General features: G+C 35.0%; 1 protein-coding gene across 2 annotated transcripts; it reads left to right on the forward strand.

Annotated features, from left to right (window-relative positions):
- The first annotated feature begins 6,098 nt into the window (after window positions 1-6,098).
- On the forward strand, window positions 6,099-7,577 carry LOC145125257 (F-box protein At5g03100-like). Of its 2 annotated transcripts, XM_079060744.1 has the most exons (3): window positions 6,099-6,291; window positions 6,409-7,076; window positions 7,273-7,577. In XM_079060744.1, exons 1-3 carry the CDS (start codon window positions 6,123-6,125, stop codon window positions 7,447-7,449), a joined length of 1,014 nt encoding a protein of 337 aa, XP_078916870.1. In that variant the 5' UTR covers window positions 6,099-6,122; the 3' UTR covers window positions 7,450-7,577. The 2 variants fall into 2 exon arrangements, with proteins under 2 accessions (XP_078916870.1, XP_078916868.1); XM_079060742.1 differs by having other exon boundaries at window positions 6,099-7,076.
- Window positions 7,578-25,115: the final 17,538 nt, after the last annotated feature.

A 25,115-nucleotide genomic window follows, 5' to 3' on the forward strand; every position in this document is an offset into this window, starting at 1 on the left:
TTCTAAGAGTTTGTTTAGATTAGATTGGTAAGGTTAGGATTAATCAAAGAGCTTGTTTTGGTTAATTATTGTGGTGAATGGGACGTGTTAGAGCTTGTTAACACTTTCAAGTACCAACTTAGATAGAATTAAACAAATATCTTGTCATCCATGGAATCACATTGCTAATTTGTCTTGCATAGAGTTGGAGTACTTACAAATCTTGAACTTATTTCACTTAATCAATCATTTACTTATTGCTTTATTCTATAGTTTAAATCATTGCTTATAAATTCCCCCCATTCTGTGACCATTTTTGTACCTTACGCAAAAATGTATAAACACTTGTCCCGTGTCTCTGTGGATCGACCCTACTTACCTTGTACTACGTTTTTAGTGCATAGTAGTAGTGTTTAAGGAGTCATTTGTACCCTTTATTTGTTGGGTTTGACACGCCTAACATATATAAATAGAATGATATGTTATAATTGATAATATAATTTTTGAATTTAAAGATTCTATAATTAAATTTAATTGTGTTTGAATTCTATTTGAAGAAGATGATGTCAGCAATTTGATCTAATGGTGGAAAAGATAGGATTGAAATGCAATCAAGGGTCACGGTTGTTTCATTGATGAATTAAAGGTTCTCTTTTAATAACATTTAGAGAAACGTGAAGTTAATTCACTTTAGGTCTTATATAGATTTCTAATGCAATAAGTAATTACCGGTAAAGTTATACTTATTTATTATTATCGTGTCGTTTTGACACTTTATATTATCGTATAAGTCATAAGAGAAAGGTCAATGAGAATTTGTTGAATTGTTGTCATGATCACGAGGCTATTTGCCAATTGGGGTAGGGTTTCTTTGGCTGTGTATGAATAAGCTTAAATGGAATTTGCACAATAACCATTTTAAATAAAATTAAATACAAACTTAAAACCAGATTCTTTGATAAATTTTCTTTTAAATCATATGTTAAAATATATTATGTTTATTGTTATAAAGTTTATCGTCATTTTAAAAATATTTTAGTTTATATAATTTAATTTGTTACATGTTAGGGCCTAGGGGCTTTTTTTCCGGCTCGTCCTGGACATTTAAATCCTCAAGACCGGCCATGTCCACGACACTAATTTCAAGACTTGGTTTCAAGAGCCTTTGTCAATTATGATGAAAATAAGAGACAATATTTTATCCTTCTCAACCGCTTCGATCTTATCGTGAATATTACTTTAGGCTTGGTTTCGAAAATAAGGTTGTTCGTAGCTGCGTTAGATACTTAGGGCGTGTTCGGCACGGAGCGTTTGAGAGCTTCTAGCTTCTAGTGTTTGACAAAACGCTCCGTTTTGAACAGAAATCCTCGTTCGGCACTACAAGCTTCTAGCGTTTAATTTAAACAAAACGCTCCAAATCCAAATGCTACTTCATGTAGCGTTTAACAAAACGCTACAAGCTACAAGCTACCCGCTACCCGCTACAAGCCACCCGCTACCAGCTAATTTTGCCGAACACGCCCTTAGATGGTTTTACTCCTTATTCTTTTTCTCGTAATGGACGGTGGTGGTGCCATTTCTATTTTTAATGAAGACAAAGGAACAATCAACTCCATGAATTTCGAACCGGGTGGTGTCATTTAAATTTTGGATTTGAGTTTACACTTTTGAAAATATTATGGTTAGAAGACGAGAGATCAAGTCTCAAAAAATCAAATTTACGAAGGTACTCAAAGAAGATAAAACTAATCGATTAATTATATAAGCTAACCAGTTGGTATCAATAACTTTAATTATTTAACTAACAATAATAATATTAATAAGTATATGCAATACATGTCATCCTTTTTTTTGAACCAACAAATCTAATCTACTCCTAAGCTAATAAAACATATTTCACATATGTCCACGACGGGACTTGAACCCTCGACCTCAAAGAGGGAGGGCACCACCTGATACCGCTGGGCTACAAGCCCTTTGGTAAATGTCATCCTTTTAACCATATATGATGCATTAGGTGTAAGACCCCGATAATATAAGGTTGATTATAAAAAAAAAATATAGAAGGAAGAAATGAATTTATTGCAATTTCACATTCATTATATTTAATACATTACATATATAGATAGAAAGATCATGTGGATTTTTAATTTTAAAATTCGAAAAAAAAAACCAGAAATTGACATGTGGATATTATTTATTTCAAAAATACCACAAAATTGCAAGTGTCAAAACTCATTAGAGATTGACATGTGGCAAAAAATATTTTGATTTATTAGAGTAGACTAGGTGTGAGACCCATCTTTTAAATGAGTTTATTTAAAAGAAAATTTAAATATAAAATTCTAAACATTTGAAAAGTTTGAATTTATAAGAAAAATAAGAAAAAATATTGAATTATTAAAATTAAAGTGTTTTTTTTCTCTATTAAATTTAAACAAATCATATTGACAAATAAACAAAGGAAACTAATGAGGCTTTAACTTAGTAATTTTTAAATTAAAAGGAAAGTCTATTAATGAAATTGATACATATTTATTATTATATTTAAATATTATATGAAATTTAATAAAATAGAAAAACCATAAAATGACATGTAGAATAAAAATTAATTTAAAATAATTACAAAATGACATTTGGCAAAATGAATGAAAATATGACATGTGACAAAAAAAGATTTTTATTTATTAGATTAGATATGTGGTTAGTTTAACTGGAAAACGAGTTATTAGAGGTCAACATGATATTTTTTGAACAAAAATTTAAGTAATTACCATTTATAACATTTATTGTATACAAATTTATTTTAATATTTTAAATAGTTTCTTACCAGTTTATGGCATTAATAATTTTTTAAAATGAAATTAATAAATAAAAAATATATATCTAAATATTAATATAAATCTATATTCACTAAGATAAAAGTCTTTAAATTATCAATATAGTTCAATATAATTATTTATCTTTTATCACATTTTTTTGATTTTTTTATCAATCATATTTTAAGAAAGAAAATGATGAAAATATAAAAGCTTTAACTTACAATTAGTATGACGTGACGGTTTTTTCTCAAATCCCATGTGAAATGAGAGTTTGAAAGGAATATATAAACAACGTTTTTAAAAAGGGAGGATGAACATATAAAATTTTAACTTACAATTAGTATGACTTGACGGGCATTGTTTGTCACAAATTCCTTAAAGTTAGCTATCGGGTTTTATACTTTGAACGACTAAATTCAGCTTAAATCTTAGATGGTATTTGCAAATTGATTTGACTCAATTACATTGGGTGAACCATATTAGAAAACATGTTGTAAGTATAAAAGTACATTTACATATTTGTGTCCATGATGGATAAAATTTACAAATATTCATCTTACAAGTACTTACTATTTTCAACAATGTACATATATCAATATTACCATACAATAAATTTTATTCTTACCCAAAATCTAGATATATGCCTAATACTTTTATGATATTGTTTACCAACATTGCTAGCATGTGATCAATGTATATGTTTTATAGGGAAATCTACAGAAAAGTCCCAAATTTTTTGGAAAATTTCCAATAAAGTTCTAAAAGTTTTTTTTTTTTTAACAGGAAAGTCCTGACTATTTGACATTTTGCTCCAATTAACGAAAAAGTCATTTTTTATATTTGAACAACAAATGACAAATTATATGATTTTCTCAAAATAATAGAAATTTTCTATTAAAAAAAAACTTTTAGGACTGTATTAAAACTTTTTCCAAAAGTTCGGTACTTTTTCAGGAGATTTCCTTGTTTTATATTACTAAATCATATTTCTCAAATGCGGTAATAATCAATATTTAAAAATTGCTTTGAATATTAGCGACGGAATTGTATATTTTCAAAGCTTAGGGGCTAAAGCAAAACTTCATTCACCTTTCGAGTTTCATAGTTTCATGTAGTTTTTCATTTGGAACACGGCGAGGGCGCTGCCACCATGGATATGGTGGAAGAAGGACAATCGTAAAAGTGCTCCTACACTGATAGTTTGAAGTAATCATGGAGGAAGGGGGAGAAGATCGAATCAGTGAGTTGCAAGATTGCTTGCTTGTTGAAATGTTGTCACGTTTACCCTCCACAAAAGCGGCCATCAGAACAGGTACACTCTCCAAGCGATGGAAACATCTTTGGAAATCGGTAGATACTCTCATTTTTATACACTCAGATTATCATCACATGAGTCAATTTCTCCAAAACCCTAACTTAGAGGGTGTTTGGGATTTCATCTAAAATCTCCTTTTTAACTTATTGACTTTTTGAAAAGTCAATAAGTTCAAAAAAATGTTTGGATACTTAATAAGGACTTTTAAAATAACTTTTGGTTTAGCCTTTGAAAATGAGTTTTGAAGAAGTTACAATTTGTGACTTTTTGGAATGACTTATGACTTATTAGAATAAAAAACAAGCAAAAGTCAATAAATTAGCCAAACACTTTTTAACTTATTGACTTATTGACTTTTGTCACTAAAAAGCTAAACCAAACATTTTTTAAAATCTCCTTTCCCTCATTGATAAGTCAATCAGTCCTTTTACATAAAAGTCCTTTTTAACTTCAAAATGAAATCCCAAACACCCTCTTAGGCTTCGATTTCCTTTCATTCGTGAAAAAAACCCTAACTCAATGTCGCCGATTGAAGCTTAAGAAATTCGAAATGCTTACCGGTTATCGTTTTAGCACTTATGATTTTCGATTTAAATCACATTTCAAGAATTGGGTTCGTTATGCTATAAGTCGTAACGTTGAAGAGCTTATCTTGGAGTTTTGGCATACGCGAAGTGATGATACTTTTCTGTTGGATCAAATGTTTTTCATCAATTCAAGTTTTACAGATCTGAGATTAGCAGGCTGCACTTTTAATCCAAGTGGGGCGATTAGTTGGAAAAATCTTAGGAGTCTGTGTATTTTCAATGAGAAACTAGATGAAGAATTGATTGAAAATATATTATCATTAGCTTGTTAATTATTTTCCTTGGGTTTCTCTCTGTAGTTATGGATTTTCATTGCAAGTTATATTTTTGTTTGCTGCATTCATAATTAATACATTGCAAGGTTCTCACTCGTATGGTTTTGTGGTAGGTTGTGTCTCGTTTGGAAGATAAAGGTTTCAGTTTTCCATCAAATATGAAGCTTCCTGATGCTTATTATGATTATGATTGGTCTGATAGTGATTCAGCTGAAACAGAAGATTGATGATGCTTTGAATTCATGTCTATGAAGTTATGACATTTTCTAGAGCAAAATGGAGAAATGTATCTTGATGCTTTGAATTCATGTTTAGGCATTTTAGTTATCGTGAAATATTTTCATTTCCCTTTTCTGTTTGTTTTGGTAAGGTGTACTTGGTTCCATTGGGTCATATCCTTTGGCTTGTGGATCATTTCTTATTTCAAAATAGTGATTGATTAAGTGCTTATGTGTTCTCTCTTTATTTAGCTAATGCATTATTAGTTGTTATTCCAATGCATTGATTATAATTTAGAATGCAATCTCCATTCTTGTATGATTAACAGAGTAAGGGGATTTTCTTGACCAAATTGGACAAATGTTTCTTGGTATGTTTTTTTCTTGACCAACACATGGATTGAGCATAAGTGGTGTGGTTGTTATATATCCTATTAAGTCCTACCCTTATACAAATTTGCTCTTAATTTTCTTTCCATTCTCCAAACATCATATGTATTGTCATCTTCTTAAAAGAAGAAAAAAATTAACATCATTTGATACAATTAGGAAAAAAAATACTCTTTTGCCTACATACATGACGAAGGAAGCATGTGTCATGGAATTGTGGATGCATTATGTACGGTAATCATTATATAGGTGTCAAAACATCTAATCGATCTCTAACCAGGAGTACTTTTAATTCATCCAAAAGTTACAAACAATATAGAATGAACACTTCAAACAAGCGAAAGTTATAATGCTCATATTAAATGTTGCTTTTTCTAAAAGATCGAACTATTATCATTTTATAGGGCTGAATTTTATAATTTTTCAAAGTTTAGGGGCAAAAGAAAACATCATTTCAGCATCTGTATACATTTACGTCTAATTTGATGTTGGTTTAATTTTTGGTAGGGAGAGCAGCCGAGCGCTCTATTGACGCCATGGAAAGGGGGGAAGAAGAGCAAAATCAAACTAGAATTCCCAAAAAACGGATAAAGTTGCAAGAAATCGTGGAGAAGGGGGAAGAGGATCGAATCAGTGGGTTGCCGGATTGTTTGCTTCTAGAAATCCTATCGCGTTTACCCTCCACAGTAGGCGCCATTAGAACAGGTACTCTCTCTAAACGATGGAATCATCTCTGGACTTTGCTTCCTACTCTCATTTTCAAAGAAATTGATGATAATCTCCTGTGGTCCAATTACATTATGTTCGTCGACCAAACCCTAGCTCAATGTAGCGGATTGAAGCTCAAGAAATTCCTAGTGTCTGTCACTTATGATACTCAATCTGAATCTCGAATCAAAACTTGGATTCGTTATGCTATAAATCGTAACGTTGAAGAGCTTAATTTAGCGCTATGGAATTACGAAGCCGGAGTTGGGTTTCTATTAGATCAGTTTTTCTTCATCAACTCATGTTTTACTAAACTGACATTAAGAGGCTGCATACTGGATACAACTGGGGCGATTGGTTGGAAAAATCTTAGGAGTTTGTGTATTTGCTTTGCATATTTAGATGAAGATTTGATTGAAAACATATTATCTGGTAGTCCTGTATTGGAAACTTTGGTGTTGAGATATTGCCATGGTTATAGACACCTTGATATTACTTCAAAAAGCGTTAAGAACTTGGTGTTCCATGGATACAACATGCTTCCTGATGCTTTAAGCAATATTATTGAAATCAATGCTCCTAATATTTTATCACTAACAATCCAAGGTAATTTGATGTCGTGGAAGCTTTTGTTGGTAAATGTGTCTTCTTTAGTTGAAGCTAACTTAGATTATACAAAGATTAGGCAATACAAGATAACACATGAAGAAGAGATGTTGAAAGGATTTATAGTAAAACTTCGCCATGTCAAGGAGCTTAAAATTGGGGTTTTATGTTCTGAGGTATAATTTCTTTTGCTTTCACAATTGTTGTCTTTGTAAAATGTAAATTTCATATGATCATTAGTTGTAGGAGTACTTTATTGATTATCTTTTGTTAACTTGTTTCAACTATCCTTTTATTGTCTTCTCAGTCAATCTATGATCCTGATATAATTTCATTTTTGATTTCTTCTCACTTGTATTCTTTGGTTGTTAGGTTCTTTCTTGTTTGGAAGCTAAAGGTTTCATTTTTCCATCAAATATGAAGTTTCCAGTTGTCATTCATGATGATTGGCTGGAGTCAGATGATTCTGTTGAAAGTGGAAATAGGGATTTGCTCTTGCATGATCATTGTCCCAAAGATGATGAGGTTAATTTATTGTCGATGCTTTGAATTCATGTTTAGGAAGTTTACTTATGTGTGAAGTGTTTTCATCTTTTTTTCCTTTTCCTTTTTGTAAAGTTTACTTTGGATTCAAAATATTGATCGTTTGGCTGTTTGATGTGTTCTTTCTAAATTTAGCTAATGCCTTGTTAGTTGATACTCTAATTCTTTTATTGTAGTTTCATTGCTTTGTTTTTTGTTCTTAATCTCTCTTCTTCTATGAGTTATGACACTTTTCTAAAAATAAGGAAAATGCAAAAACATGATTATGTCACCCGCCCAAAGTAAGAAATGCCAAAGTAAAGCCAAGTTTCAAATTCTTTCCAAATAAATTTGTCATGAATATAATTTCTTTTTCTTCCGATCATTTGATTTTAAAATTTTTAAATGTAATCAGATATATAATTTGTGTTACTATGTTTGCCGGTTTATGCCTCTGTTGCTCTCCAATCCTTATATGTTTGACTTTGCCATATATTTCATTTGTGATATAATGATCAACATTAACCAAAAATAATCTCTATCTCTATTCTAATAAAAAAATAGCTTTATTTTCCTATTGAGAAGTGTCATGCTATTAGAACTCCTCATTAATATTATATATCACCTATCATACCATTTGGCAACCTATTAATTATCCATTTCAAAATTTAAATTTCCACTCTAATTATACTAAATTAATAATTGATTATCCATTTTAAATTTAAATTTTAAATTTTAAATTTCCCACTATAATTACATTAAATTAATAATTGATTCTTCATTTTAAATTTCAAATTTTAAATTTTCTCATTCTAATTATATTATACTAATAATATTAGATTAAAAAATAAAATAAAATTAATACGGATTATAAGGTGATATAAATTCATTTATTTATTTAAATCAACGATTATAATTTTGTATAAATAAAAATATCTCTTAAGTAATAATTTATTTAAAATAGTTGATTAATAATTTTGATTTTTTAATATGAAAATTTAATTAATTTTATAACTGTGGTTCTCACGGGTTATAAACTAGTTTAAAATATAATTCTAATACATAACTATTCTTGAATTATCCTATATTGATTAAATACAACTGAAATAATACAGCTGCTTCAATAATAGACAATGATTTGTTGCAACAATTACTTCCAATTGTTCATCATAATATTATTGGAACATATTATATATGGCTTGCCATATTGACTATAATTAGTCGTTTGTATGATAAAACTAATATAATAGGCAAATTATATATATATATATATATATATATATATATATATATATATATATATATATATATTTATGCAGTGTGGAGCAGTTTGAACCGTGTTTTTATTACTATAAACCGCAAATCGCACCGCGTAGTGCGGTTTGCAATCCGTGAAAGTTTGAAACCTCATTATGTAGTACGGTGTGGGCAGTTTGTACATTTTGATACACAACCCTACAGTTCACAAAAAGCTCAAATAATTGCAATAAGGTGAACTTTAAATGGTTTCATTCCACGACAATATATGACATAAAGCAGTTAAGTGGAAATTATTAGTACATGAAATAATCCTTATAATTTTAAATCTTGAAAATCAGCACTTGGGTAGCCGAGTTTCCGAAAACACAGAAACATTGCTGAAAAGCTTTACGTCTCAATGGGAATTTTCTTTCAAGTTTTAGGGGGTGTTTGGGATTGCTTTTTAAACTCTAAAAACTTTTGGTAAAATGACTTATTGATTTATGACTTTTCTAAAAAGGGTTTTTGAAAAAGTGTTTGGATTAGTTTTTTTGTGGGAAAAATAAATAAGTCAATAAGTTAAAATTTAAAAATTGTATGACTAACTTATACATTGAAAACAAGACTTATTGATTTATGACTTTTCCAAAATGACTTATTAACTTATGATTTTTCCAAAATGTCAGGTATGTCTAACTTTTCAAAAACTTCTTTTCGAATGTGTTTTTAATTTTTCAAGAAGTTATTTTAAAAATAATTTTTGCAATTGCCAAACATTATTTTTGACTTATTAGCTTTTTGAAAAAGTGTTTTCAAATGGAATCCCAAAGACCCTCTTAGGTTTTGATTAAGACTTGGAAAAGGTTAATTTGACTTTTCAATACTATTTTAAAACTTGGAAACGCCCGCTTTATGTTACAACCCCTTTTATGTAAAAATACCTATCCTTTTATTCTTTTATAAAAAGAACATCTTAACTTTCTTTTTTCATGTCTACAAGAAGGGTTAATTAGTTATTTATGCAACAAGCTTTTGTGTTTTTCCTAATTTATGCGACAATGTTAACTTTTTTTATACAAAATATGCAACATTTCAAATTAGGTACAAATCATTCAAGAAGTCAACCTACCCAAAAACATTATAGATAACATATGCCGTTATTAATTTTATAGCAAGTCATCGGTTAAAAAAAAGCAACTCCACACTCTTTGCAATGTCCACTACAAGAAATCCTAGTAATACCGGCGACGACATTCCCCGCGACATAGGCATTACCGGCGACATCTGAACTCTGTCATGTCGTCGGCAATGTCTATGCCACCGGAATTGATAGTAAGCCACGATACGTGTGATGTTTCCAAGCAGCACCCCATTCGATGATCTCACAACTTAATCCAATGGTCGAGTTTTGTTTATCGTATGAAGGTAATATCGGTGACACCAATAGTGACGACAATGTCACCGCTAATACCCTAAAAACACTACAAGAAATGTGGGTATTAGCGGCGACGGCTTTAGCAGCGACACTAGACATTAGCGGCGACATGTAAATGACGCGTTACATGTCGTCGCTAATGCCCAGTGTCGCCGCTAAAGCCGTCACCGCTAATACTCAACAGTAACGATCCGCGTCAAATGAACCCTATCCGTTCGATCTGTATTCAATCGAACGGTTGTAACGGCGTGAAAAAAGGCGCTGACTTTTCCCTCCAGGCTTGTCGCCGCTAATACTCATTCGTCGCCGCTAATACCCGTCGCCGCTAAAGGTCCGCGCAGATAACCACTCCAGTTCGCTGTTTCTTGCGTATTCTGTCTGCCATTTTCTCTCATTCTCTCCATCGCCGGTCTTTCTTACACCACCGTCGCCGTCGTCCAAACCTCCATTGCACAAACGAAAGGTTCCACCGCCGTCCAAACCTCCATTGCCACCAATACCGGCGACCTAGACTTCCATTACCGACGACCAAGAGGAGACGATCATACTTCAATTCCGGAATTTTTACCCATTTAAGGTCGAAATTCTTCCCTATTTTCGATTCTTCTTATGTTTTGATGTTTATTTACTTAGTTTAAGCTTTTAATTTAAGGTTGTGTTGTTGTCGGAGTTGTTGCCGGAGTTGTTGCTGAATCTGTGGAATTTTTGCCGAAAAATTCGAAATTAGACTACCACAGGTTCCTTTTCATCTTTCATTTTATAAATAGAATGTGTTTATATGTGTATGATGCATTTATGTGTTTTTACATTAGTATTTTTTTGTATGTGTATGTTATTTGTATGTGTTTTATTTGTGAATGTGAATGTGTAATTTGTATGTATGAAAAAAATGAAAGAAATTAGGTTGCTATAATAGAAAAAAAAAGTATGATGTTATAATGAGTATGTGTAGAAAACATGTTTATATGTATTTGTATATATAATGTATGTAAAAAAACTGTATTTATATATGTAATGTATGAGTTTTGAAATTATATATGTAATTTGTATGTATGAAAAAAATCAAAAAAAGTTAGGTTGCTATGATAGAAAAAAAAGTATGATGTTATAATGAGTATGTGTAGAAAACATGTTTATGTGTATTTGTATATATAATGTGTGTATTTATGTATGTAATATGTGGAATAAATGAAAAAAATGTATTTATATATGTAATGTATGAATTTTGAAATTAGATATGTAATTTGTATGTATGAAAAAATTAAAAAAAAGTTAGGTTTCTATAATAGAAAAAAAAAGTATGATGCTATAATGAGTATGTGTAGGAAACATGTATATGTGTATTTGTATGTATAATGTATGTATTTATGTATGTGATGTGTTGAAAAAAATGAAAAAAAAATATGTTGCTATAATTCTATTCATATTATAATTTTGCAGGCTATATATGAGGTTTAGTTGGGCGATACTCTTCTACGTGATGGCAGATGTTATGGGCTTAGGACATGGAGGTGATGGAGTCGGGGATCCACCACCTCCAGTAGGCTTTAGTCGTGGACAACACGAACAGGATGGTAAATCTTATTATGATATATTTATTAGCTATTTTTATCCATTTATTATAAGCTATCGTGACTAATATTTTTAATTATATTTTTCAGCTGAGCTCCCTAAAAAAAGAAGAGGCCTAGCAAAAAAAACATCTAGCTATCAAAGCTGATACGGGCAAACAAGGGAAAGCCTGTAGATTTGGATTTTGATAGGGAGCTGACATATTCCCCTGTCGGGAACCATGGTAATTGGTTTACCCGTGAGATTGGGAGGTATATATGGATGAACATCCCTTTGAACGTATCTGGTTGGGACAATGTTTCCTCCGCTTTAAGGAATGCCACAGTGGTTCATCTAAAGGTAACTTGGACAATATTTTAAGTTTAGTTCTGATTGGTATTTAACTAACTAACTTTTTTGTATTTGTAGAATAAGTTTGATTTAGATAAGGTTAACTTGGATCCCGAGCGTGCTCAGTTGTTGCAGAGCATTGATGCGACTTTGCAAAGAATTTATAGAGGCCGGAAAAATAAAGCGCATACTTATTTTGAGAATGTCGGGGGGCTTACAGATATCCCAAGGGCATTAGCCAACCCCTCCCCCCCCCCCCCCCCGATGGTATGTCACGTGAAAAGTAGGCGCACGCAGTCGAACATTTTCAAACTCCTGGATTTCTAAAGCGTTCGACGTCAAACAAAGGAGTCCGTGCACAACAACAAGTTGTAAACAGAGGGGGATCGTGCTCGTATAGCAATGCATGTTTCAAAGAAGTATGTTATGATATATTTAACTATTTATTTAAATTATAATTAATCTAATTTTTAATGTTAAATAGGACATCGCTCGAATCGAAGCATTTCGTAAGGCCAATACTGATCGCCAAGGGGTATTTAGTAGTCCTGCAGTCGAGCAACAATATGTAAGTGGTTAAATTTGTATTTTTCATATAAGTGTTTATATCGTCAATGGGTATTTAGTAATCTAATTTTTATGATGTGTTATCATTTTTTGAAAATACAGAATGTTTTACTCCTTGAGATCAGTCAACAAACTCAAGCTTCTTCTGAAGCCAGTGGTCTAACACCAAAGGAGACACAAAATTGTTTTGAAAGAATACTGGGTGTTCGACGAGGCCATATCAGAGGCATCGGGCGTAAACCTTCTACAGTTATGTCAATGTATGATCACGAACAACCACTGACACAACCACCGCCACAATCACAGGTGACAAGACTATTTAATTTTGGTAATTGTTTAAAATGTTGGTAATTGTTGGTTTAGTAATAGTTTCAAATTTTGGTAATTGTTAGTTTGATAATAGTTTATATATTGGTAATTGTTAGTTTGGTTATAGTTTGATATATTGGTATTTTATAGCTTAGTAATTGTTAGTTTATGAAAGTACAATGCTGTAATGGTATTTTGTAGGTTGGTAATTGTTAGTTATAATACAATGCTATAATGTTTTATATGCAATATGTGGAATGTATATTTTGTATATAGAATATTATAATGCTAGTTTAACTTATAAGACTATGTTGTTTTAATTGTAGTTAGAAATGCTTCAAACAATATTAAAAGATCTGGCATGTAGTGCTGCACTTGAAGATTGGTTTCGTTCGTTGCCACAACGAAATGAAACTGGAGGAAATGAGGAGAGCGATGATGACGAGTAGTTAGTTGTAGGATTTTTTTATGTTTTGTTTGTGCAAGTATTTTAGACTAGTATTTTCGATATTTTGTTATATGTTAAATCGGAAGAGTATTTTAAACGGATGTTGTATTAATATTTTGGAATGGAATGATGTAGGATTAGATTAATTAATATAATACCAGTTTTTTTTTCAATTTTAATGTGATATATATAAGAAAAACACCAATACCGACGACGCCTTTAGTGGCGACAATAGGTTATTACCGGCGACGAGTTTTTAGCGGCGACGCCAAGCAATAGCGGCGACAAGTCTTTTGCGACGACAACACGCATTACCGGCGACAGTTTGATTAATAGCGACAAAGCATCAGCGTCGACGTTTTAGCGACAACATGTCGCCGCTAATAGTATTAGCGATGACAAACCCCACTTTTAGCGACGACGCCTGTCGCCGGTAATACCCTAATTTCTTGTAGTGAAAATGACCGCAGAGTTTTCCCTCCATTTACCACTATAGGTCACCGCTACTGAGGCCTATCGTCGCTAAAGACCTTGCAGCTACATTAGGAGCTCTTCAAAAAACCCCACTTCACAGTTACGCGCATAACACCTTCCACATTATCTTCTTCGGCAATTTCGACAAAACTACACAGAGATATTGGACCGATTACGCCGTACACCGGTGATTATGACCACTACGAGACAGGAACCACCCGGGTGTAATCCATGTCCGTTTTTCCGGCGACCACGGGAGTTTTTCCGGCGATGAATCGACCACTTTATCGGCAACAATATTGGTCGCCGGTCATGCCTCTATTTTTTGTAGTGGTCATATCGTCTTCATCTTTTTCAACACTCAAAAAACCCACATTGAAATCTTTTTGCGTCTGGCACAACCATTAAATGCAATTAAGATAGTACATGGATTTTGAGATATAGAGGAATTGCATTCAACTACAATGGCTTACGTGGCCTTATGTTTGAAAACTAACACAAAATCATGCATGTAAGGGCTTCAAGTTAACTCGTTTTATCATTTGGTTATATTTTAAAACCTTGTTGCACTTTTTTTTTTATAAAATATAACATTATTGCATAAATCCGGAAAAATACGACCTTTGTTTCACTTAATAGATATGCTCGAATGGATTATATAAATAAACTTTTATAAAAAAGATATTATCAAACGCACTCCGTCACGCAAACCCTAGCCGCCGTCGACTTTGTTTGATATCACCTGAAGTCGGACTTTCAGAGGGAGGTACACAAACACCACCTCGTTAATTATTTTCTATGTTTGAATAGGATGCTAATGGTTAGTGTTTAATTAATTAGTGATCATCAGTACGTTACTGCTGTGCATGGTAGCGTCGTTAGAATGGGTGGTTCTTTTAAACCTAAAGGAAACTCATCAGAATGGGAGTGGAAAACAAATACAGGTAAGAATGGGACAAGAAACAAAGGGAAAGCAGTGTCGATGTATATCACTAATTTCCCTCCTAATATGCAATCCCAAGACCTGTGGAAGATGTGTGGAGAAGTTGGAACTGTCGCTGATGTTTATTTGGCACGTAAGTTATCTAAGTTGGGAAAGCGGTTTGCTTTTGTTAGATTCTTGAGGGTGCAAGATGAGTCTGAGTTAGCAAGGAAATTAAGTGCTATCTGGATCGGAAATTATCATGTTTTTGCAACTGTTGCTAGGTGTTCTCATCGTGAACCAAAACCTTTTTGTCAATCAGAAACAACGAAAGAAAGGGGGATGAGAGACGGGGTTACAAAAGTTGGAGGGAAAGAGGAGAAAGAAGATCGAATCAGTGAGCTGCCAGATTGCTTGCTTCTTGAAATCCTCTCTCTTTTACCCTCCACAAAAGACGCCATTATAACAGGTACACTTTCCACACGATGGAAACATCTTTGGACTTCGGTTCCCACTCTAATTTTTCATTATGATGAAGAAAAGCACCAGTGGTCTGATTTTGTTTCCTTGGTCGACAAAACCCTTACTCAGTGTCGCCAGCTGAAGCTCAAGAAATTTGAAGTGATTATGGATTATTATACTGAATTTGAACCGCACATCAATAACTGGATTCATTATGCTGTAAGACGTAACGTTGCAGAGCTTAATGTATACATATGTCATATAACTGTTGGCTGTAAGTTTTTCAACAGTTCAAATTTTACCGATCCTACATTAAGGGACTGCATATTGAATCCAACTGAGGCGATTAGTTGGAAAATGATTCGGAGTGTGAACATTTCCAAAGGAATATTAGATGAAGATTTGATTGAAAACATATTTTCTAGTAGTCCTCTATTGGAAACTTTGGTATTGGATAATTGCTATGGTTATAGGCGGCTTGATATTACTTCAAAGAGCGTTAAGAACTTTGTGCTTTCTGGAAAGATGCATGCAAGGGATAAATATGCTGAAGACATTGATGACGTTATTGAAATCAACGCTCCTCATATTCTATCACTAACAATCAAAGGTAGGCTGTGGAAGCTTTTGTTGGTAAATGTGGCTTCTGTAGTCGAAGCTAGCTTATGTTATACAAATTTTGGGCGTTGGATACCGCCAAAAAATATAGAAGAAGAGAGGCTTAAAGGACTTATACTAAACCTTCGCCATGTCAAGGAGCTTAAAATTGAGGGTTTCTGTTCTAAGGTAAAATTTCTTTTGCTTTCCAGTTTATGTCTTTCTTAAAAAAAACATATATATGATCATTAGATGTAGTAGCAGTTTATTGATTATCCTTTGATAAACTTGTTGCAAGTATCCTTCTGTTGTCTTCTCAGTTGATCATTAATGCTCCTAATATATAATATCATTTTTGTTGTCTTCTCACTTGTATTCTTCGGTTGGTATTTGGTAGTTTCTCTCTGGTTTGGGAGCTGAAGGGTTCATTTTTCCATCAAATGTGAAGTGTTACTCATGATTGACTGGATGAAAGCGGATATAATTAAGGTGGTCATGAATAGCCGAGAAAGTCGTTCAAGTCAAGGCCATGAGGACTGGTATCTTTGTTTTTTTGGGAGGGTAAAAGGCTAGCTAGTGTCTAGAAATCTTTGTACAACTGAAAGAAAAAAAAAATACTTACTTCAGGGTCCATTATTTATTTAGCTAATTAATGCATTATTAATTGTTACTCCAATGTGTTTATTGTGGTTTAGAAGCTTGTTTTTGCTCGTATTCACTTGTGTTATGTTTGTCCGCCCGTGCTTAATTAGCAAGCATGTTTGAATTTTGATTGATTGTATGTGCTTGATTTAACCTTCTACGACTTATGGCGTTTTTTCCTAGCAAAATGGACAATTGATTTTTCATATGCCCATATGCTTTTTGTCTTGAGTCTTGACCAAAATATGGATTGAAGATAAGGCCTGGGTTGTTATGCAAAGAAGGATGGTCTTGCACTGCATTGGGCATGCACTGAATTGTCACTAGGACTCATGTTATTGGGGTGAAACTTCCAATTTTTTGTCCCACCAAAATAGTTGGGGCATGGACTGGCTTTGGATTTCTCGAAGAGGTGAATGCCCTTATCATTCTCATCATCAAAAATAGGCGCAAAAACGTAATACATTCCTATGCAATCACATCCCGTCGAGTCCTATCATATATGTGTTTCAACTATCATATATGTGTTTCAACTAAGGGCGTGTTTGGTTCGCAATTTTGAAGAAATTTGGAGGAATTGTTAGGTAAATTCTATTAGAAATTGTGTTTGGTTGATTCTCCCACCAAAACCCAACCTTTGTGTCTGATTGTCACCCTTACTTCCCCTCACTTTCTAATTTTATTTTTTAATACAAATACAAATATATATATATATATATATATATATATATATATATATATATATATATATATATATATAATTTACTAAACAAATATACAAGAATAATACGAATTTAATTTATTTGTAATACAAGTTTTTGTATCTGACGGTTCAAACCATGCCATTTCTAATGATTGATTTACATTGTATTATATATAACCTATCCGGATCAAACTAATTAAATGAATTCATATGCTAAGCAATTATTTAACTAATTGTTGGATTATTATTATTATTAAGTTGAAATTTTCATTGTCTAATTTAAGTTTACCTTTTCTTATTATTTATTTTTCTAGATAACCGACTAACTAATGGCCCAACACATAAAAGCTCATAAAAACGTGAGGTGTGTGGTGGAATCTCGCCGTAGCGGAGTCAAATACTGTGGTGAATAGGTAAGAGGGCATTGTTCGCCATGGTGCCTGCCCGGCTACCTCCATCCATGCGATGGAGGTACAGCCGACCCATTACCTGGGCGAGTGGGGGCAAAGGCCCAGGGCAGCAAACGTACACGTGGCATAATTATAGTCCAGTTGCAGTACATATATATCATTTATGGCCCAAAACAATTAACCTAGGAGTTCACGACCTTGATTTATGGCTTGGCGTGAATCGACGCCTAGAGTAACTAAAAAAGTTGTAGCATGTAGAAGACGAAAAGGAAGAGTCGGTTGTCAGTCAATAAGTAAAGAAGCGATTACCACTAGATAAGTAGATAAAGCTCTTTAATTTGATTTCAAAAATTTCACAGCCTCACTTATGAGTCCATGCGCTTTCTGAATTAAGAAGACAAAAAATGTATTTCTAATTTCTCCCTTACCTAATCTCTATTATTCCCGATTTCTGGATACCGAATCAGTGATATAATTTCTCTAATTCTTGGAGTTCGAAGTTTGCTTAGGAGGTATTTTCTGAAGTCCGAATTGCTGAAAGTTTGTAGTTCTTACTTTCAATCTATGTATTTTTCTTGAGTTATACGGTTTAATCTGATTTCTTGTTTTTAGCCATTCAGGAACTATAATTTTCGGCCATCTAACCCTTCTGGAGGTACAATTGTAAGTCATTTAGGTGGTTATAATGTTCAATCTAAGGTCTTATTTCATACATGTTTGTTCTGGTTTAGCCGGTCAGAGCTTTGTTTGTCAACCATTCGGTCAGGAGGTAAAAAAACATAAACAACATTTAATATAGTTGAGCATAATTGTAGAATGCATTTTTTGGTTTTTGTGAGAAATTTCTATGTTTAAAATGCAATTGTGTTCGAAAAAGAGTTAACACTAAAAATGGTCCATTTAGTGTATATATAGAAATGACTCTCGGTTCTGCAAATTAGCTATTAATTCTATTTGAGAAAAATATTTATTTTTTAACATTAGGTATGTTTCAATTGAGTTGGAGATAATTTTATTTTATTTTCTCTTAAACAAAGAATACATCAAGTTAGACTTGGACTAGAGTCTTGAAGTTAAAGAGGATTTGATTTCAGCTGAAATTAATTGTCTTTTTGGGCTTTTTGGTTACATCAACTCTTTAATGATATTTGTTTGAGGAATGTTAATGTTCCCTAAGGATCGAGAGGGGAGATGGCTTTAAAAAAGATGTATGCATTTATTATGAGTTGTATTGAATTCCATATGGTTTTATATAATATGTTACATTGTAACATCCATAAAATTCATGCCAAATTTAAACTTTTAAAACATTTCAAATACTCAAAGTTATTACAAAAAGGTTTCCCAAAATAGTTTATATCAAAGTATCACAGAAATTCAAATCAAAATGTGAGGAAGTGTATGGTCACGCCTTCGCCTTCCCACGATCATCAGAAGTACCTGAAACAAAATCAACAACTGTAAGCCCGAAGCTTAGCGAGTTTCCCCCAAAATACCAACACCATACAATCATAATCATATCATATAAACAAACATAACAACTATGCATCTCGAGTCTACAGTGTGACTGGTCCGCCCGCACCAGGATTTCAGTCCACCTGGTCCACTCTCTGAGTCTACAGTATGAGTGGACCGCCCACACCGGGCCTTCAGTCTATCTGGCCCACTCTCCGAGCCTCGGCACGTCTGGACCGCCCTCTCGGGGCCTTCATCATATCTGGACCGCTCGTCGGGCCTTCAGTCTGACTATGTGCCCTCCCGGGTCTGCAGTCTATCCGGTCCGCCCTGGGTATGTTGGCCTACAACACAAAGCAGGACCCGCCTCAACCCAACCCCCAATCAAATAACCATGTGCATATATAACAAATAATCACATAACAGTCTATAGACAAACAAACCGATCTAACAGATCATATGGCATAGCAACATCCTACAACCAGGATACCGACTTAAACCAGGTCACTAAACATAATACCGTCCTAATTACCAGGACGCCGATCTAACAAATCAAAACAGCATACAAGCATACTATAACCAGGATAACAATCCAAAGGGTCGGCATTGGTGCCTTAGACCCTGTTGATATACTGATGATAACTCACCTCGTAGTGTCGGTCTGAACTGAAGTATCAACTCTCGAAATGCTGTTTCACTGAAAATCCCGCACTATCCAGAATAACGAATGTTGAGTCAACATATATGCTATCAATTCTGACTACGGGGTCCATATAGTCCGCTTTGTCTTTTCTCTAATTTGGGTCAAGGCCTAATACTGAATCCATGATCCACAAGTCCACATGTGTAAGGCCCATTATTGGCCCAATTTACCAAATTGGGCCCAACTCCCTAATTAGGCCTAATTCCGAGATCCATTATCAAGACTTGGCCCAAAACACCACATCCATAAAGTCCAACAAATGTCCAAGTCCAACTAGTCCATAAACAGCCCAAATAGCATAAGCCCAACAGAGAAAGTACGCGGGGCGTACTCCTCTGGTACGCTAGGCGTACTCTCTTGAGGTTGACCACCATCGGGGTGGTTGATCCAGTACGTTGGGCGTACTGGATTTACGCGGGGCGTAACCTCACAGATCTTAAAACTTTGTACGTGCTTAATGGGTTAATCTCTTAAGCTTAAACTTCAGATCTACTGCTCAAATGTGCTCTAGGACCATAAAGTCTCAAACTTTAAGACTTTGGTCGACTGAAAAGGGCTCAATACATGGTCCTAATCCATTAAGACCTCCTACCAAGAACTAGGGACCCAACTAGCCCAAGGGACTTCATTTTTATGCCTTAGGACCTATTCTAGAGTCTGAAAGGACAACTCAAATCGTCCAAAACGAATCATGCATAATAATGGGACTTTATGGGACAAAGAGGGCAAATCAACTACCAAGAATAGATCTCGAAGGAATAGGCTCAAAGGTAACAACTTTATACCTTCTGGAGTTCCCAAAACAGATGATGAACCAAGATCTGCAAGCTAACTCTTCCCTCATTGGCTCCTTGATGCACAAACTTCTTCTTAAAGGCACAAGAACACTCTTAAAAACTCAAGAATGATCACTAAAAGGCTAGGGTTCTCTCAAGACGGCTAAGGGAGGTGTGGAGGCTGAATGAGATGAAAGGGAATGGTCCATAAAGTGTTTAAATACTCCACAAACCCTAAAAGTTAGGGTTCCTTCCTGGCACACGTACGCCCAGCGTACACATGTGTACGGCCAGCGTACTAGGGCGCGCCCTAGTACGCTTAGCGTACCACATGTACGCCTGGCGTACTACTTCAACCCCAAAACTTCCTTTTTGCCACTAGGCCCTCCTTTTGCCACTTCCTTCCAAACCAAGGGCAAAAAGTGACCTAATTCAAATCCGAGGGATGAACTTGAAGCTACTTGAAAAATGGGATGTTACAACTCTCCCCCACTTAAATTCGATTTCGTCCTCGAAATCATTCCTTACCATCCCCGGCAACCCGACATCCTGAGGGGCACCTCCACAACCATGACATCCGACGACTTTCGAAGGACACTAAACCCAATGGGAATCTTTTCATTCCAGAGAAGATGATTCCACAATCCCATGCGGCACACGATCCTTCATCACCTAAAACCCGTAATCTGGAAACTTGTATTCGGTCTGTCTCCCTAACAGACCACACATAACTACTCAGCCCTGGGTACCTGAGGCTTCTACCCATAAATAGAACCATGGGTCATATTCTGCTGAACTCCTGCGCCCACAACTTACCGTTTGCCCGTCACTTCCATAGAATACAGTCCCGCAAGCGGTTACCACTAACAACATACCTACCTCTACCGGTCAACCAGTACGACGCTCATAACTAGTCCATATCACCCCTTCAGGTTGGAATACCAATATGCCAAGTCAATTCAACCATCAAGTTGAAATTCTCAGGGTTTGTTGGCCTACCGCCTCAACCCTACCGCTCCCCTTGAGCCTCCGTGCCTACGACTTTCAGTCGGCCTGCACCGGGTATCTTGGCCTACTGCATAGAGCAGGACCGCCTCAACCCTACCCACAAGCAATTTGTCCATAGACGATCAGGAGAAAGATCTAACCCGATTCCTAGAACTTGACTGACAGGACCTTCTACTCCCAAACCTTCCTAAAGCTGATGAATACCCGTTCGGATCTACTCCCAGTTCCCAACTGGGGTATTACCCGATTCAAGAAGACGAAACCTCGGAGACAATCCGAACTGATGAGATCACCAAGATCCTTTGTACTCCATCTGATCTCTAATAACAACTTCCGATCAACCAAAATACACCGGAGTCTTCAGCCTACTCCAGCAGCAGGTTCAATATTTGGAACAGACTTACTGATTGCTATAGCATAGCAGCATGCTCAATTCCCGCACATAGATCTACAAACACATACAGAGTCTTCAGCATGACTGGACCGCCTCACCAGGCCTTCAGTCTATCTGGACCACTCTCAGAACCTTCAACATGTCTGGACCGCCTCTCCGGGCCTTCAGCCTGTCTGGTCCGTTCTCCGAGCCTTCGGCCTGACTGGTACGCCCCACCGGCCTTCAGTCTATCCGGACCGCTCTAAATTGTTGATCATCTCCCCGGACCACCCCTCTTGGTGATATCTCCCATGCAGACTGTTCTCACCTACTTGGGGTTCCGAACTCCTGATCCATTCTGGGGATTCTAACCCCGGCCTAATGTCGATCGTCCACCCTCTCGGAAATTTGTGGTTTGTTCCTTGATCCGCGTATCTACCACACACGCTAAATAACCCCCATACTCATGCTGAATGTAATGTCGAGCCCTGGCAGCTAACAAAGCCCTCAACAACTGATGCTCCTTCTGAGAATTCCTAATTCTCCCCCACTTGGGACATTAACCACTACCTACTAGTGGCGAAATCAAAACACTACTTAACCGCCCAAACCAAGCGTTTCCTAACTTCACCATAGAACGATGAATCCTGAAACAAATAATCTCCGCAAAACAACCCTCCTGACATGGAGCAATCGAACTTCAGAAGAAACCCAAATCTCAATTGACACTTCTGCATCTCCAATTCACAGTTTATGGGCCTGGAATGGTGATCCTATATCCTAACTTCTGTTCTCAAACATCTCTGGATCCTAACCGTCTACAACCCCTCGCTAATAAATTCCTCAAACCCTCCTATATCCTAATGTCATATGCTGAAGGAGATGGAAAAATTCACAATATAATTACAAATAGTAAGATAAAAGGTAGAAAACATACCAGCAGCTGCATCTAGCGTTGTCCTGGCCTCCTCTACTGTAAGCTGGAAGGCACGTCCCTGAGCCCTCGGGGGCTCTGCTCTACCCTGACCCCCATTAGTAATCCTCAATGTAGCCGACATTGGAGCCTGCAGCGATCTAGCAACCAGCTGTGGACAGTTGGTCTTCACGTGACCAACTTGATGGCAGTGATAACAAATCCTCATGTCCTGAACCGGGGCCAACTGGCGACAATCCCTCGCATAATGCCCCTCCTTTCCGCACTTGCGGCACACACCACCAGACCTACAAACTCCGGAGTGACCCTTCCCGCACTTCTCACACGTGCGGCCGCTCTGACCTCCAAACCTAGAATCAACGGTCTTGGACCGCTTTGGCACCGGCTGCGACTGCACCGGGGCCTGCCTCTGCTCTCGCAAATGTAACTCAATCTCCAGCTCATGCCGCCTAGTGGCCTCTTGTAAGTCTAGCAACGTATCATAGTATTTTCATGAAAATTCTAACAGAATGCATTTGTATAAATAAATTCTAACAGAATACATTATAGAATGTACTTAAATCATACTCTTTTCTTCTATATGCATAAACATTCTAAAGCATGTATAAATGTATTCTATCAGAATTACTAGCAACACATGTTTTATGTAATATTTATATTCTCATAGAATGAACATGTGTTTACATTCTGATATGAAAAAAATTCCCAGTTTAACCTTTTTCATGAAAATTCTGACAGAATGTCAGCTTAACCCTTTTCATCAATTATAAAAACAATAAATAACACACACAACCCCCCCCCCCCCAATATTAGCATTTGTAATCATAAGAGAAAAAAAAGAGCTTGTAAAGGCATGTTTCATTATCATCCAAAATAGTTCAACATATCAAAATTACCTCAGATTCTGACAGAATCTTCCCAAATAATTCAACATATCAAAATTACCTCATTTACACCAAAACCTTCTCTTTTTGACATTATATCAAACACTTGAAAGGCATGTTTTATTATCATCCACTTAAAGCATCAAACCAAGAAAACATCTTTCTATTTTCCAAAGAAATCAAACCAATCAATGATAAGAGAAGAATAAATAAGGAAGCTTACCTGTTTTTGAAAGTTTCAGAAGCAAAAAAGTAACATCAACAATTGCTATTCTTCCCTCCCGACTCCTCATTCTTTCTTTCTCTCAGTAACTTGATATTCCCTACCTTAAAATCGAGACTCCATTTATGACAGAATTGAATTTTGATCTGAGAAAAAACTTGCGAGAGAAGAAAATCGATTTTGATTACAAAAATCGATTATGTGAAAATCGATTTCAAATTGGAAAACAAAATCTCACCGATGGGGAAAGACCAGAATTTGAATGAGGAAGGAAGATGGTGTTGCTGATGGCTACGTCTGATCGTGGTGGTACAGACAAAATCAACGATCTGGTAGATTGATGGTGTTCTGGACGTGTGAAGATATTGAAGACGGAAAAGAGGTATCTACCATTTGGTGGATTGATGGTGTTATGGACGTGTTTTAGGGTTTATAAAAACTTATTTATTTTGTTTCCTTAATTGAAGGGATTTAATTAAATGATCAGATTAATTGCAATGTGCAAAAAACCGGAAATACTCTTTTTGATTTAAGTAATTATTTAATTATTTGCTAATTTTTGATTGGTGCATTTAGGAACACAATAGTTGCTAGAAACATTTGAACCTAATATATATATATATATATATATATATATATATATATATATATATATATATATATATATATATATATATTTATATGTTTTTTTTGTGGTTGTAATGTATATATATATTACTTCATCGAGGTTTTACAGTACAATCATAAGGCATTCGTTAACATTTTCGCCCAAGGTAGCAAATACCTTTGGACCGGCCCTGGGCACAACCCATAGCCTAAGCTAATAGTAAATTTCAAGTGAAAGTCGACATTGAAAAGTCAATCTTTCAACATTCAATTCAATTTACAAGATTTAAAATATTTTGTTAGTGTCACATACGTGCTTGATTGCCATAAATTTATTGTAAAACCTGTTACGGCAAATCATGATGGCATATTTTGAAAATATAACATTAGTAATTTGTTATTCCGTAGACTTTAAAAAGAAAAAAGTGATTAAACGAGAACATATGAAATGGTTGATTAATAGGTTAGACATAAACCCATGGGTAAATAGCACAAAAGACACTAAGTTTACATTAAAATTCTAGATTGACACTGGGTTTTTTTTTCTCAAATTTGACATTGTGTTCTCAAATTTTTTACAATTCGACCGGTCAACCCAGTTACCTGGTCAACCCGGTCACT

This window comes from Lactuca virosa, chromosome 7, assembly GCF_052849685.1.
Source record: "Lactuca virosa cultivar CGN04683 chromosome 7, Lactuca_virosa_CGN04683_v6, whole genome shotgun sequence".
In the NCBI taxonomy this organism is placed as follows: Eukaryota; Viridiplantae; Streptophyta; class Magnoliopsida; order Asterales; family Asteraceae; genus Lactuca; species Lactuca virosa.

Bases quoted from the DNA above. Each gene is read 5' to 3' on its own strand.
- LOC145125257 (XM_079060742.1), top strand. From the start codon at position 6,123: ATGGAAAGGGGGGAAGAAGAGCAAAATCAAACTAGAATTCCCAAAAAA. The intron at 7,077-7,272 runs GTATAATTTCTT...TTTGGTTGTTAG, and splicing joins TTGGGGTTTTATGTTCTGAG to GTTCTTTCTTGTTTGGAAGC.